The 13,103-nt window shown below is 46.7% G+C and overlaps 1 protein-coding gene across 1 annotated transcript in view; it reads right to left on the reverse strand.

Moving 5' to 3' along the window:
• The window catches only part of Bfsp2 (beaded filament structural protein 2), a 69,475-nt gene that overhangs the window by 15,152 nt on the left and 41,220 nt on the right, over positions 1-13,103 (reverse strand). The window contains exons 5-6 of the mRNA XM_032911510.1: positions 6,866-6,997; positions 299-519 (exon numbers count right to left, since the gene is read on the reverse strand). Of these exons, the coding sequence (XP_032767401.1) occupies positions 299-519; positions 6,866-6,997 (353 nt within the window). The remainder of the gene's footprint in view (positions 1-298; positions 520-6,865; positions 6,998-13,103) is intronic.

Here is a 13,103-nt window from a genome sequence, read left to right on the forward strand (position 1 = left end):
TGGCTTTCCTGAGGACCTAGGTCCAATTCCAGCACCCACGCGGTAGCTAACAGCTATCTAATCAATTCCTTCTTCCGATCTCTGTGTGTACAATACAGGTGATGGACAAACTTACATGTATTGTGATAGCTAGCGTCATCACGGGCAGTTTCATGCAGTGCTGGGGGTGAAAGCCCGGGCTTTGTGACTCCTGGGCGAGCGAGTGCTCTCTCTCTCTCCCCATTCAGCCCCACCCCCATGCCCCACGTGCATCTTTCTCGAAGATTCGGAGGGACCAAAGCACACCACTTGTTCATACTTGCTCTCCTCTCTGTCCAGCAGGGCGTGGTAGGATGCCACATCCTTCTGTAGCTGGCCCTTGCACGCCAGCAGGTGTGCCCGCTCCTGCTGTTGCTGCTCTGTCTCTGAGTGGATCTCTGCCAGCTCTGCCTCCAGCCTGCCCACCACGGCACCCAGGTTCTGCAGTTCCATGTCATGCCAGTGCTTGGCATCGTGCAAGGTGTTTTCCAGGCCTCGTTTCTATAAAAGAGGGAAAGCGCATCAGCGTGGGCTCTCCAGATAGGAAATGTGTGACCGATCTTTCTGCCTTTTTTTTTTTTTTTTTTTGGTGATGTCGACTCTGTAGAATGACAGATGTAAGTCTTAGTGGCCTGGGGGAAGAATAAGAAGGCAACACTCTGCTTTACGGATGTTTAATAATACATCTTTGGCAGGTCCTGTCCTGTTGCTCCTTGGTGAGTTTCAGCTGCCTCACAGGGAGCTGGAGATCCTCTAGCAGGGATCCCGGGTCTGTGGAGCTGATGGCTACCTCCCTCAGGCTTTCAGATCGTGCCTCTTGCACTGGTGCCTCCAGCACAGATGTCTACCTCAGCTGGAGAAGCGGGGAGAAGATGCATCCTGGAGCTCCCTTTCAGTCATCACGGCCATGTCTGGATTCCGAGTCTCAGCTTTTACATCTCCTGTGAGGGTTTCTCATTCAAGCTACCTTTTCTCCTCCCAACACTGTGGCCTGGGATCGGACATTTATCACCTGAGGTCAGCTCGGTGGCCTCTTTGTGCATTGCCCTGCTTTTAGTTTCTGCCTTCTACATTTTCCACACAGCTCCTATAGTGCCTTGGCTACAGTACACATCTGGGTTTCTATCTCCTCTGCTAATCCACACCATGGCACCCAGGGACCCTAGAATGGTTCCCATGACTGGCTCTGTTTTTCATTTCATCTCCTACTCTACATTAGTGTTGACATTTCTGGTCTTGGAAGCTTATGAGGTTCATAATGCTTATTTTTCCTCCTCTTCCTCTTCTTCCTCCCCATCCCTCCTTCTCCTCTTCCTTCCCCTCCTCCCCTCCCCCTTCTTCCTCTTCCTCTTCCTCTTCTTCCTCCCCCTCCTTCTCCCTCCTTCTCCTCTTCCCCTGCCTCCCCCTCTTTCCCCATCTTCCTCCCCACTCCTTCTCTTACTCTTCTTCCTCCTTCTCTTTTTATTTGAGACCGGATCTCACTGTATCGCTCTGGCCACTTACTATGTAGACCAGGCTGGCCTTGAACTCACAGAGACTCATCTCCCTGCCAAGTTGCTGGGGTTGAAGGTGCACACCACTATGTAAAGCTGCATATTGTTTCTTATACCTGGACCATCCCTCTCTGTCTCTCCAGTATTCTGACTTGGTTCATTCCTACTCACCCCCAAGTTCAAGTTCGGGGTCACTTCCCTAGGAAGCCTTTCTCGATGGCCCTCAGTCCCGACTGTGACTGAGTTGGGTTAGGAGCTCCCCTGTGCTTCCATGGCTCCCCAAGCACATGCATGCCCTTGAACTTACCACAGGGGTGTGCCTTTCTCACAAAATGGTGGGACTTAGAAGAAAACTGGTCTGTGTACCCTCAGTGTCAGGAAAGGGCCTGTGCAGGCCAAGTGTTTGGTACATATGTGTCACCTGGATGAAGGCACCTGCTACATAGTTACCTCTTATTTTCCTGATGCTCCCTCTTCCTGTCAGACTGAGAACCTGTTTCTTGTCTTTCTGTGTACTGTGCCCTGAAAGCTAGCACAGGCTAGTCAGAAACTAAGCATCCGTGTGCCCATATTTAATAGTTCCATGTATAGTGAGCCTGTGATTTAGTACCTGGCTTTGAAGAGATTTTTTTCTTATTTTTTAATTACTTATTTTATGTGTATGTGTATGCCTAAGTGTATGTCCATCACATGTGGGTAGAAGCCCACAGAGGTCAGAAGAGGCATTGGATCCCCTGGAACTGAACTCACAGACATCGTGAGCTGCCGTGTGGGTGTTGGGAACAGAATCTGGGTCCTCTGTAAGAGCAGTGAGCGCACTTAACTGCTCAGTCCTCTCTTCAGCCAAAGTCGTATGATTTTTAATTTCGTGAATTCGTGGGTTTCTGAATGAGAGTGTGTACACATGCGTGTGGGTGCCTGTGGAGGCCAGATGAACCCCTGGAGCTGGAGGAAGTCACATGACATGGGTTTCAGTAACTGGATGTGGCCTTCTGCAAGGGTAGCATGCACTCTTAAATGCTGGGCCATCTCTGCAGCCGCAGGACCTACCTTTTTTTTTTTTAAGATAGAGTTTCACACTATAGCTTTTGCTGTCCTGGAACTCACTATATAGACCAGGCTGGCCTCGAACTCACAGAGATCTGCCAGCCTTGGTCTCCCAAGTGCTGGGATTAAGGGCATGTGCTACACGGGCTATGAAACACATAGAAACAAACATCTTTTTTTTCTATGTTGGATTCAATCAAATCTTGATGAATTAAATTCCTGTACCCCATCCTCCAGGGCGTGCTTTTAAAAATAGACTTCTGACTGCTGTAGCCAGAATAGAAGATCCTTGTTGGTGGTACTGTTAAGCAAAGTCATCATATTAGCTAAATCTTGTGAGTGTGCGTGCGTGTGTGTGAGTGTGTGTGTGTGTGTAAATCAGAGGACAACCTCAGACATTATTCCTTAGTATGCATTTCTTTTTTGAGGCAGGGTCTCCCTCTGGCCTAGAACTCACCCAGTAGGCTGGGATGGCCCTCACCAATGCTGTGATTACAAGGGCACACCTCCACGCCCAACTTCCACGCCCCTCCCCCACCCCTCTCTCTGCAGGTTCAGGAGATGGAATTCAGGGCAAGCCCTTCACTGACTGAGCTCTCTCCCCAGCCCATGGGTATTCTTTTTTTTTTTTTTTTTCCGGAGCTGGGGACCAAACCCAGGGCCTTGCGCTTGCTAGGCAAGCCCTCTACCACTGAGCCAATCCCCAACCCGCCCACGGGTATTCTTTACTCCACAGGATGATGCATGAACTCCCAGTTAGATGCCCGGTCTAGCGCCTTTTAGGAAGCAGTGCCAGATACTATGAGCTAAGCCCAAGCGGCCTCTGGCCTCAGTTGCTATTTAGCTTGTGGGATCTGCGAGCCCTTTGCAGCAGTGGGTGTGCAGAAATGGCCCAGACTTTGAGGATTTGTTCCCATGGCCTTGAGTTTTCTCTCTTTTGTTTTATACAGGAAATACATTTTTGATTTGAACAGACTTCTGAAGTACGTCCCCTCTGTGAGTTGTTGACACCGGATCTGTAATAGCTACTATTTACAGAAACACATCATTGGAAGATGCTCGGGCTGCCCGCCTATAGTTTTTGTTCCATGATCTAGGGGGGGGGCTCCCCATGTGGCCTTCGGGGTTTCCTTGATGACTCAGGATATTGTCGAGGGGTACACTGACAAGACCCCTTATCAGAGATCCTGTGGACCTTTATCCTACCCTTAAGAGTCCCTGTTTAGCATCTTCATCTAACCTCCTGACTTTCATTCTTTACTCCCCCACCACCACCCCAAGGAGAAGCATCACTGTGTAACCCTAGTTGTCCTGGAATTCACTATGTAAACCAGTATGACCTTGAACTCACAGCGAACCCCTTGCCTCTGCTGCCTCCTGAGTGCTGGATTGAAAGGCTTGCACCACTATGCTGAGCCAAGCTCCCGATGCTCTAGAAAGAGATGCTTGGTTCTTCAGAGATATTTGAGCCTGAGCAACTATGACCAGGCTCCTGTTGCAGCTTCTGGAGAACCTAGGGACATGGAGAAGACAGCACCAGTAACACCCTGGTGACCATAGAGGCTCTCTGAGGACTGAAAGAGACTTTCTTGAATTGTCAAATCCTCCAGAAAGCAAGATAATAATTACTTTTGGTAAATGCTGGGCTTGAGTTCCACTAAATACAGAGTTCAGTAGGCCTAATGGTGCCCGGCTTCCAACACAAACAGTATCCTGGTGGCAAGGAGAGCTTTAAGTCTGGCTAGCAACGCTGTCTGCCTTACAAGAGTAATGGGTACCACGTAACCATGTATGCATAGGTTGTTCTGACTCGGGATAGCTGGATAAACTATCTCATCCCCCCCCCCACCTTCCTCCTCCTCTCCCCCCTCCCCCTTCTTCTTCCCTGCTATTCTCAGTCTGTGCTCCTCATCTTGGCTGTTAAGGCACAGTAGTGGGAACTTTGATCTATTAGAACCCACCAGGGACAGAGCTAGCCCATCTTAGGCTAGTCATAAGCATAGGTGGAATGCCATTGCTCTGAAGTCTCCTGGTTGGCATGTGAGTTCCTTTTTCCATTTGTCCCAACAGTTAGAAGCATGGAGTTAAAGTGAGGTGACCAGATGGCGGACGGTGCCAACCCAGGGTTCCAGAGTTGGTGGTTATAGTTTTGCATAATAAATTATAGTAGATGTCATTTGTTGACTGCTTGTCCCTGTCGGGTACAGTGTAGAGAGCTTGACATACATTATCTAATTAGTCATGCCAGTGACTTTCTGAGGTCAGGTCTATTCTGATCTTAGGATAGATCACATTTCCAAAGGCAGCTGCAACAATTATCACCATCCTGCATGGTCTTTCTCAATGTGACCTTGCCAAGAATCAAGGCTCATTGGGTCTTCTCTTGTGATTTCTTTGACCAGTAGAGTACGATATACATGATACTCAGAAACTCCAAAGCTAAGGGGTCAGAGATCTGATCAATTTGTGCTCACTCTATAAGGGAAATAAAGTGGCTCATCAGAAGTCCTGCTGTAGCAAAAAGACCTCCACAATGCAAGGGCCTCCAAGCCAGCTATAGGAAGAGGTCTCAGAGAACAGGACACAAATTCATGATTGTGGCAGCTCACACGTGAGCTGAAGAAGCCACTGTGGGTGTCTCAACCCCAGCAGACACCTTGAGGGATGGGAAGAGCTGTCCTGCTGACCTCTTCCTCAATCACAGGACAACAGAGCACATGACTCCCTGTTGTCCTAAGCCACCAAGACAGCAGGTAAACAGGTCAACTAAAATAGAGCCTTACTAGACAAAGGCAAAAATAGAAGCTTAGAGGACCAGTGAGGAGAGGAGCCTGGGGTTCAAGATCACAGTCGAAAAACACATCCCAAATTCACAGAATTACTCTGTCTAGGAGAAGAGTAAAGACAGAGGTAGACTTCCTGGTGGATGGGTACGTTCTAGATTCTGCCCCAACTCTACCCTTCTCTCTACTCACCAAAAAGTAAACAGACTTGACTCCTATAGTGGGGCTGGTCTCTCCCTTGCCACTCCCTCACATGCTGAGCCTTGTGAGTCTTAAGGTGACATCAATTCCTCTACAGACGTCTCTGAATTCCCTAGGGGTAGAGGCCCTGTGCCTTATGTCCCCAAAGCCCTTGCTATAGCTCCTGGAACATGGTGAGTTCTTATATAGAGACAGAAGATAGACCAATACAGTTGTATTGATATAGAAGTAAAAAACATGCTAAGATACACATATGGTCCAACAACACTTTGTGGTTAGCATGATGGGGAGATGCCATGCTACCCTCATAAAGCTTAGCCCAACCCAGCCCAGAAGGTGGAGCTTAATTTAGTCATCTTAGGAGCTGTGCGGGGTTGGGTCCAAGATGCCTGTGAATACCTAAATCTATAGACATAACTCCTTTACAGAAATAGAAATGTGCATATGACCTATACGTTCCTCCTGCATATTTCCTTAAATCTCATGACGTATCTGTAGATGACCTACCCAGGCTATAATGCACAGCCGTTACGGAGATGATTAGGTTGTTTAGGGAACACTGAGAATATAGGCTGCACGCATGCAGAACAGGTGCACTGCTTTTCCTGAAGGTTGATTGAATCCACAGATGGCGAAACCATGGATACAGGGGCTGACTATAATTATTTTAATTACTAATAATTAGTAGTTGCAAGGCACCTGCTTGCAAACCACAGCGAGTCGGAGCTTACTAGGCGTCTGAGGTTGGGTGCACTGAGGGAGAGCTTTAGACAAGGACCTTGGGGCTTATCAACTCCGAGGATTACTCCCAGGGAAAGGAAGACTGACTGAGGAAAAGACAGGGCAGGGAAGACGCTAAGAAAGGGTGTAGCATCCCTGAAAAGTGGCTACTGCCCAATACCGTGTAAAGCTCTGTACAGCTGTCCCCACTTTGAAGCTAGTAGACTGGGCTTTCAAAACCATCAGCCTGTCACTGTCTGGGTCAAGGGCATGGCCTGCCTTCTTAGATCAGGAGTCTTCTGTTTGGCTGATGGCAAATCTCTGAAGAAGCAGGGCAGCTGAGAAGGGACAGCTGTGAGTGTCAGCAGCCAACATTCCCAGCAGTGGCAGGTAAGGGCTATTTCCACAGGGCCCTGCCATGTCCAGGGCACTTGTTAAGTATGAGTCAGTATCTGATGATGTTCAGAAGTCAGAAGATACTTCAGGCGCCCAAACCGCATCCTGTGGGAAGGAAGCCCTTTGCGAGCTATGAACTATGAGACATCAAACCGACCGTTGAGAGTTAGACATAAAAACCACCAGGGCCTTTCTTGGCACACTCACCAGAGCCCGTAAAGATTCTGTCTCAGCCTGGAGACTCTGGACTTGGCGTGAAGTGTCGTGTAACTCTACACTGAGGGCAGCGGCCAGCTTTTCTTCTTGGGTCTGGGATACATGGACCACCTCTGTCTGCTGCTGTGGAGAATAAGGTCTCAGAGTGAGCTGGGATGAGCTGTAAACCTGAACCCACCTTTAGATCATTCTAAAAGGACTCTCTGCCAGACTAAAAAGCACCCCCCCTTTTTTTTTTTTTATATAAACCTGCTAACCCATTCATATACAGAAAAACTGCTTTGAACCTTTGATGCCTAAAATAGAAAAACATTCAAAAAGATTTACTAAAGACTTGGTGAAGGCTGGAGCACATGTAAAGTATTTGTTTAGCATGCGCAACCTCTGTTCTAGTCCTCTCTCTCTCTCTCTCTCTCTCTCTCTCTCTCTCTCTCTCTCTCTCTCTCTGAGAACAGTAAGATGTCTCCTCTCCTCCCCGTGCTCTAACCACACTTTTCCTGTTTCCAGTTTCTCATGCTTCCTTTCATAAATATTTCATGCACTGACTAATGACACGGATACCATCTGAGATCTATAAAGGAATTTCGCTGTTCTGCGAACATTTCAGAACTATGCTTGCACAAGCGGAGGGTGGCTACGACGTCGCCGGGTGATACGTTCTTATGGGCCCAGTGTTGCATGTTTAATCCATCATCGATCTGAACATCCTTGGGTGGTACACAACTGTATCTGTAGATAAATATGCACTACCGCCTTCTCTAGTTTTACTGTGTGTTAGTAATCGTCCCCTGCCAGTATATCAAGGGAGCACAGCCTTTGAGCAGCGACATAGCACTGCCTCCTTTGGAGGTGCCATCATTTATTTAACCGTTCCCCGTTGGAGGACATTTCGATTGTTTCCAGATTTTCCCTGTTTCCTACAACAGTGTAAAGAATAACCCGAGATGCCTCGAATTCCATCCAAGAAGGCACCCCTGAGGGACAAATTATTTAGATAAACCGTATTTATGTGAAGACAGAGTCTTGTTACATACCATCAATCTCCCAATCCTCCTGCCTCAACCCCCAAGTGCCGAGAGTGCATGTGTGCAGATTATCCTTCAGAGAACTTGTAACCCTAGGAGACAGTGCCAGGCCCCCACACCTTTTTCAGACAGGGGGTTTCCTTGTGTTTACTCTCGTGTGTTAGCGTTCTGCCTGCATATATGCATGAGCACCATGTGTGTACTTGGTGCCCACGGAGGTCAGAAGATTGCATTGAATCCTTGCAAATGGAGTTACAGAAGTCTGTGAACCACCATGTGGGTGTTGGAAAATGTACCTGGGTCCTCTGCAAAAGCAACAAGTGCTTTAACTGCTGGGTCCTCTCTCCAGCCCCAAGTTTTCTGTCTGAATGGATGTATATATATATTTGCTTGGATTTGAACTCAGGACTTCTGGAAGATCAATCTGTGCTTTTAACCACTGAGCCTTCTCTCCAGCCCTGGATCTTTATATTTTATAGCCACATTTTTCCTTTAATTTTTTTTTAAAAATTGCACTGTTTACTTATATGTGGGGGCATGGTTGTGGTGGCTGCACATGTGTCATGGCTTATGTGGGTACATATGTACAATGAAAGACTCACGTGGTGGTCAGAGGACACTACAGGAGCCAGTCCTGCCACCACGTGGGGCTGAACTCAGGCCTTCAGGCTCGGTGGTGTGTACCTTCACTGCCCGGCCATCTCTCTGGCCTCAGTCCCCAGTTCATTGTACAAACCAGTGCAGCTGAGTTGTGAACACAGGGGGAGCTCTGGGTGCTGGATCTTTTTATCCAGAGCAACTTTCCTCCCAATGCACTCAGGGGAGCAGGTCCCCTGCTGGTGGGTGATAAAATGAAGTCACCCTCTTCTTTCAGTACATTCTGATGTGCTTATCTCGAGCCAAGCTATAGGCAGAGGGGTCAAGGAAGCCTTTATGGTCCCAGACCCTGAGGAGTTGAGACTCAGTGTATTTAGTTAGGGTATATGATAAGACTCAAATATGTTGACACCCAGGTCTTGAAATCTTGCCTCCATTTCTGGATCAGGAGAGCAGGCTAACATTTTGAAATATAGTGGAGCTTTTCATACTTGAAATTATACGTATGGGGCTTGAGAGACGGCTTGGTGACTAAGAGCATCTGTGGCTCTTGCACAGGACCTGGGTTGGGTTTCCAGTACCCACACAGGGGGTAATGACCATCTGTAACTCCTAGGAGACTTGACGCTCTCTTCTGACATCCAAGGGCATTAGGCATGCAAGTGGTACACACATACGTGCAGGTAAAGCACCCACCTGTACACATAACATGAAATATAAAAATCTTTAAAAATATATATAGCTGGGTGTGGTGACATTTATCTACCTCTAATCCCAAGCACTTGTGACTCAGAGGCAGGCTTTGAATTTGAGGCCAGCCTGGTCTACACAGTGAGTTTCTAGGCTAGTCAGGAGTACGTAGTGAGACCCTATCTCAAAAGACCCACAAAACACACACACACACACACACACACACACACACACACACACACACATGTGTTTGGGGAGATAGCTCAGTCAACCGAAGTGCTTGTCACGTAAGCATGACGATCAGATTCCCAGGCCCCCGTGTAAAATACTGGGTGCTATCATCCTAGAACTGGGGTTGGGGTGCAGAGAGGAGGATCCCTGGAGCTCACTGGCTTGCCAGCTTGGCTAACCAGTGAGAGACCCTATATCAAAGATAAGGTGGGAAGTAACCGAGGAAGCTACCAACACTGACCTCTGGTCTCCCCATGTGCACCCATACCTGCACATGGACATGCACATGCATACACGAGTGCATGCTCATGCACTCACACACACACATGCTGTAATTATAATTATAATCAAGTTGAACTTGGGGGTTGAACTGTTGGGGGGAGGATAAAGGAAGAATGAGGAAATTTTTTCTAAACCCAATCATTTTTCTAATCACCATTGCCAGCCTCAGAAGCAGCATTGGCTTTGACTCAAAGCTGAAGGAAATACTACCTTGTGGGGTGAGGACCAAATGGGCTCTAGGGGCAGCGGGGCTCTCGGGATGTATAACAAACAAGCAGTGACATTCTCTGATGTCAGAAATGGTCAGTGTCCCGATAGCTTGTGCACCCAAGTTGAGCTCTCAGGAACACACTCTCACACACTCACTCTCTCTCAATCTCTCAATCTCTCTCTCTCTCTCTCTCTCTCTCTCTCTCTCTCTCTCTCTCTCTGTGTGTGTGTGTGTGTGTGAGAGAGAGAGAGAGAGAGAGAGAGAGAGTTTGCGCACGCATGCATGCCTCTCCCCAAGCACTTACTGTGGGTTTGAGAGTCATGCAAGCTCTCTGCTTTGACATAGAATTGAGCATCAGCCTTGTAAGAGCACAGTTGTGCTTTCCAGCCCTCACAAGAACATGACTATGACTGTGTTGTGTTCTTTGTCGCGAAGAAAGGCAAGTCACAGCTCCTAGGGTCATAAGGGCTCCTGATCTAGAGGAGGGGGGCACTGCCTTAGAACAGCAGTTCTCAACCTGTAGGGCACGACCCCTTTCACAGGGGTCACCTGAGAGCACTGGAAAACACAGATATTTGCACTATGATTCATAATAGTAGCATAATTACAGTTATGAAGCAGCAATGAAAATAAATTTATGGCATGAGGAATGGTATTAAAGGGTCACAGCATTAGGTTGAGAAATCACTGCCTTAGAAAGAAGACCCTGACAGCAGCCCCACATATCTTTAACCCTCCACGCACAGACTCTCCATCCTCACAGCCTTTAAGATATTTCTGGTTCATTCTTACGATGGCGAATTGCAGTCTCCTATCTATGTGATCTTTCTGTCCATCTGAGCCTAGCAGTTGAGTGGGGTGCTATGGCGCACATCTGTAACCTCAGCACTTGGGAAGAGAGGCAGGGGGAACAGGAAGGAGTTCAAGGGCATCCTCAGCACCATAGACTGTCCAAGGCCAGCCTGGGCTGCAGGAGATCCCATCTGTCTCAATAAAGAAGACTGATCCTGCACTGAGACCACAGCTCCGCTGTTTCCTACATGTGTGGGCTTAGGTAAGTTTCCCTATCTACTCTGGGCCTCAGTTGATTCAGTAATGGTGGGAAATCAGAACTACTTTCTGGATAAATTGAGAGCTTCTCTGGCAAATGCTTGGCGGTCTCTGTCACATGGTAATCCTCAGGCAATGTTCTGTTCCAGAGTTTTCCTGGCAAGTCTCATTCTGCTGTTTGGATTGGGACCTTTCTGTCTACTCCTGCATCCTACCCAGCCAACCTCCTCACTAGGTTGTAGGAACTGGGTGTGCAGCGACAACCTAGTATTCCTCATTCCTTCTGGGTAGCTTAATGGCTCTGAACACCTAGGGCATACTCAACGAACTTCATGAAAAAAGTCAACAACATGGACCCAGCACATGCCTCCTGTGAATGGGATTAGACCAGATCTTGTCTCCATTAGGAAGACCAACTACTATAATGTTAAGCCTTATAAACCATTTTGGTGTCCTGCAGCACTTTTAACAGGCACCTATGCATCCCTGACCTATGACCCCATCCCTGAGGCTCAATGCAAGATTTATTTGGGAGAAGTCTGGATACCATTCATCTGCTTCAGTGACACGGGCTTCCTCAGGGGTGTATTAAAAAGTAGTGTGACTCTCAGTGAAACCTCAAAGTGAGCAGCATACTGGCCTGGTTAGGCAGGGTCTCATTGCTCCTTGGGTGGACACAAGAGCTGCCTGATTTCTCAAGCTGTTCTCTAGGGTGGAAAGCCAATTCCCAGACAGTATGGAGTCTACCAAAAGAAACAGCTTAGCTAATGACCTCATGGGCTTGCTGCCCCACCTCACCAGCTCACATCTGGGATGTAATTAAACATACTGTGCAAAAAGCTAGGAAGAAACTCACCCACGGGTGATTAATTATTGGAGAAGTCTCAATTATAGTATTTTTGTCTTTGTTTATTAAGATCCTCCTCCTAAGAGACTTGTTTGCTTGTCTCCTAGGAGACGGCTATGTGTGGAATATGAGTGACAGTACCTTAATTCCTCAGCGATTATTTGGGTTGTTTCATCTTTGACAATCTCCTATTTTAGAAGTAGTATCTTTTCAACCAAAAGTTATCAGAAAAGATAAGGAAGGATAATTCATATTCATCAAAGGAAAAATCCACCAAGATGAACTCTCAATCCTGAGTATCTATGCTCCAAATGCAAGGACACCTATATTCATAAAAGAAACCTTACTAAAGCTCAAAGTAGACATTGCACCTCACACAATAATAGTGGGAGACTTCAACACCCCACTCTCATTAATGGACAGATCATGGAAACAGAATTTAAACAGAGACAGAGAAGCTAACAGAAGTTATGAACCAAATGGACTTTACAGACATTTATAGAACATTTTGTCCTAAAACAAAAGGATATACCTTCTTCTCACCACCTCATGATACCTTCTCCAAAATTGACCATATAATTGGTCACAAAACAGGCCTCAACAGATACAAGAAGATAGAAATAATCCCATGCATCCTATCAGATCTCCATCGACTAAGGATGGTCTTCAATAATAATGACAGAAAGCCCACAGATACATGGAAGTTGAACAATGCTCTACTCAATGATAACTTGGTCAAGGAAGAAATAAGTTAAAGACTTTTTAGAATTTAATGAAAATGAAGCCACAACATACTCAAATTTATGGAACACAAGGAAAGCAGTGCTAAGAGGAAAACTCATAGCTCTGAGTGCCTCCAAAAAGAAACTGGAGAGAGCATACGCTAGCAGCTTAACAGCACACCTAAAAGCTCTAGAACAAAAAGAAGCAAATACACCCAAGAGGAGTAGACAGCAGAAAACAATCAAACTCAGGGCTGAAATCAACCAAATAGAAACAAAAATAACTGTGCAAAGAATCAACAAAACCAGGAGCTGGTTCTTTGAGAAAATCAACAAGATAGATAAACCCGTAGCCAGACTAACCAGAGGGCACAGAGAGAGTATCCAAATTAACAAAATCAGAAATGAAAAGGGAGACATAACAACAGAATCTAAGGAAATTCAAAAAATCATCAGATCCTACTACAAAGCCTATATTCAAAAAACTGGAAAATCTAGGTGACAATTTTCTAGACAGATACCAGGTACCAAAGTTAAATCAGAATCAGATAAACCATCTAAACAATCTTATAAC

The sequence above is a fragment of the Rattus rattus genome, chromosome 8, assembly GCF_011064425.1.
Source record: "Rattus rattus isolate New Zealand chromosome 8, Rrattus_CSIRO_v1, whole genome shotgun sequence".
In the NCBI taxonomy this organism is placed as follows: Eukaryota; Metazoa; Chordata; class Mammalia; order Rodentia; family Muridae; genus Rattus; species Rattus rattus.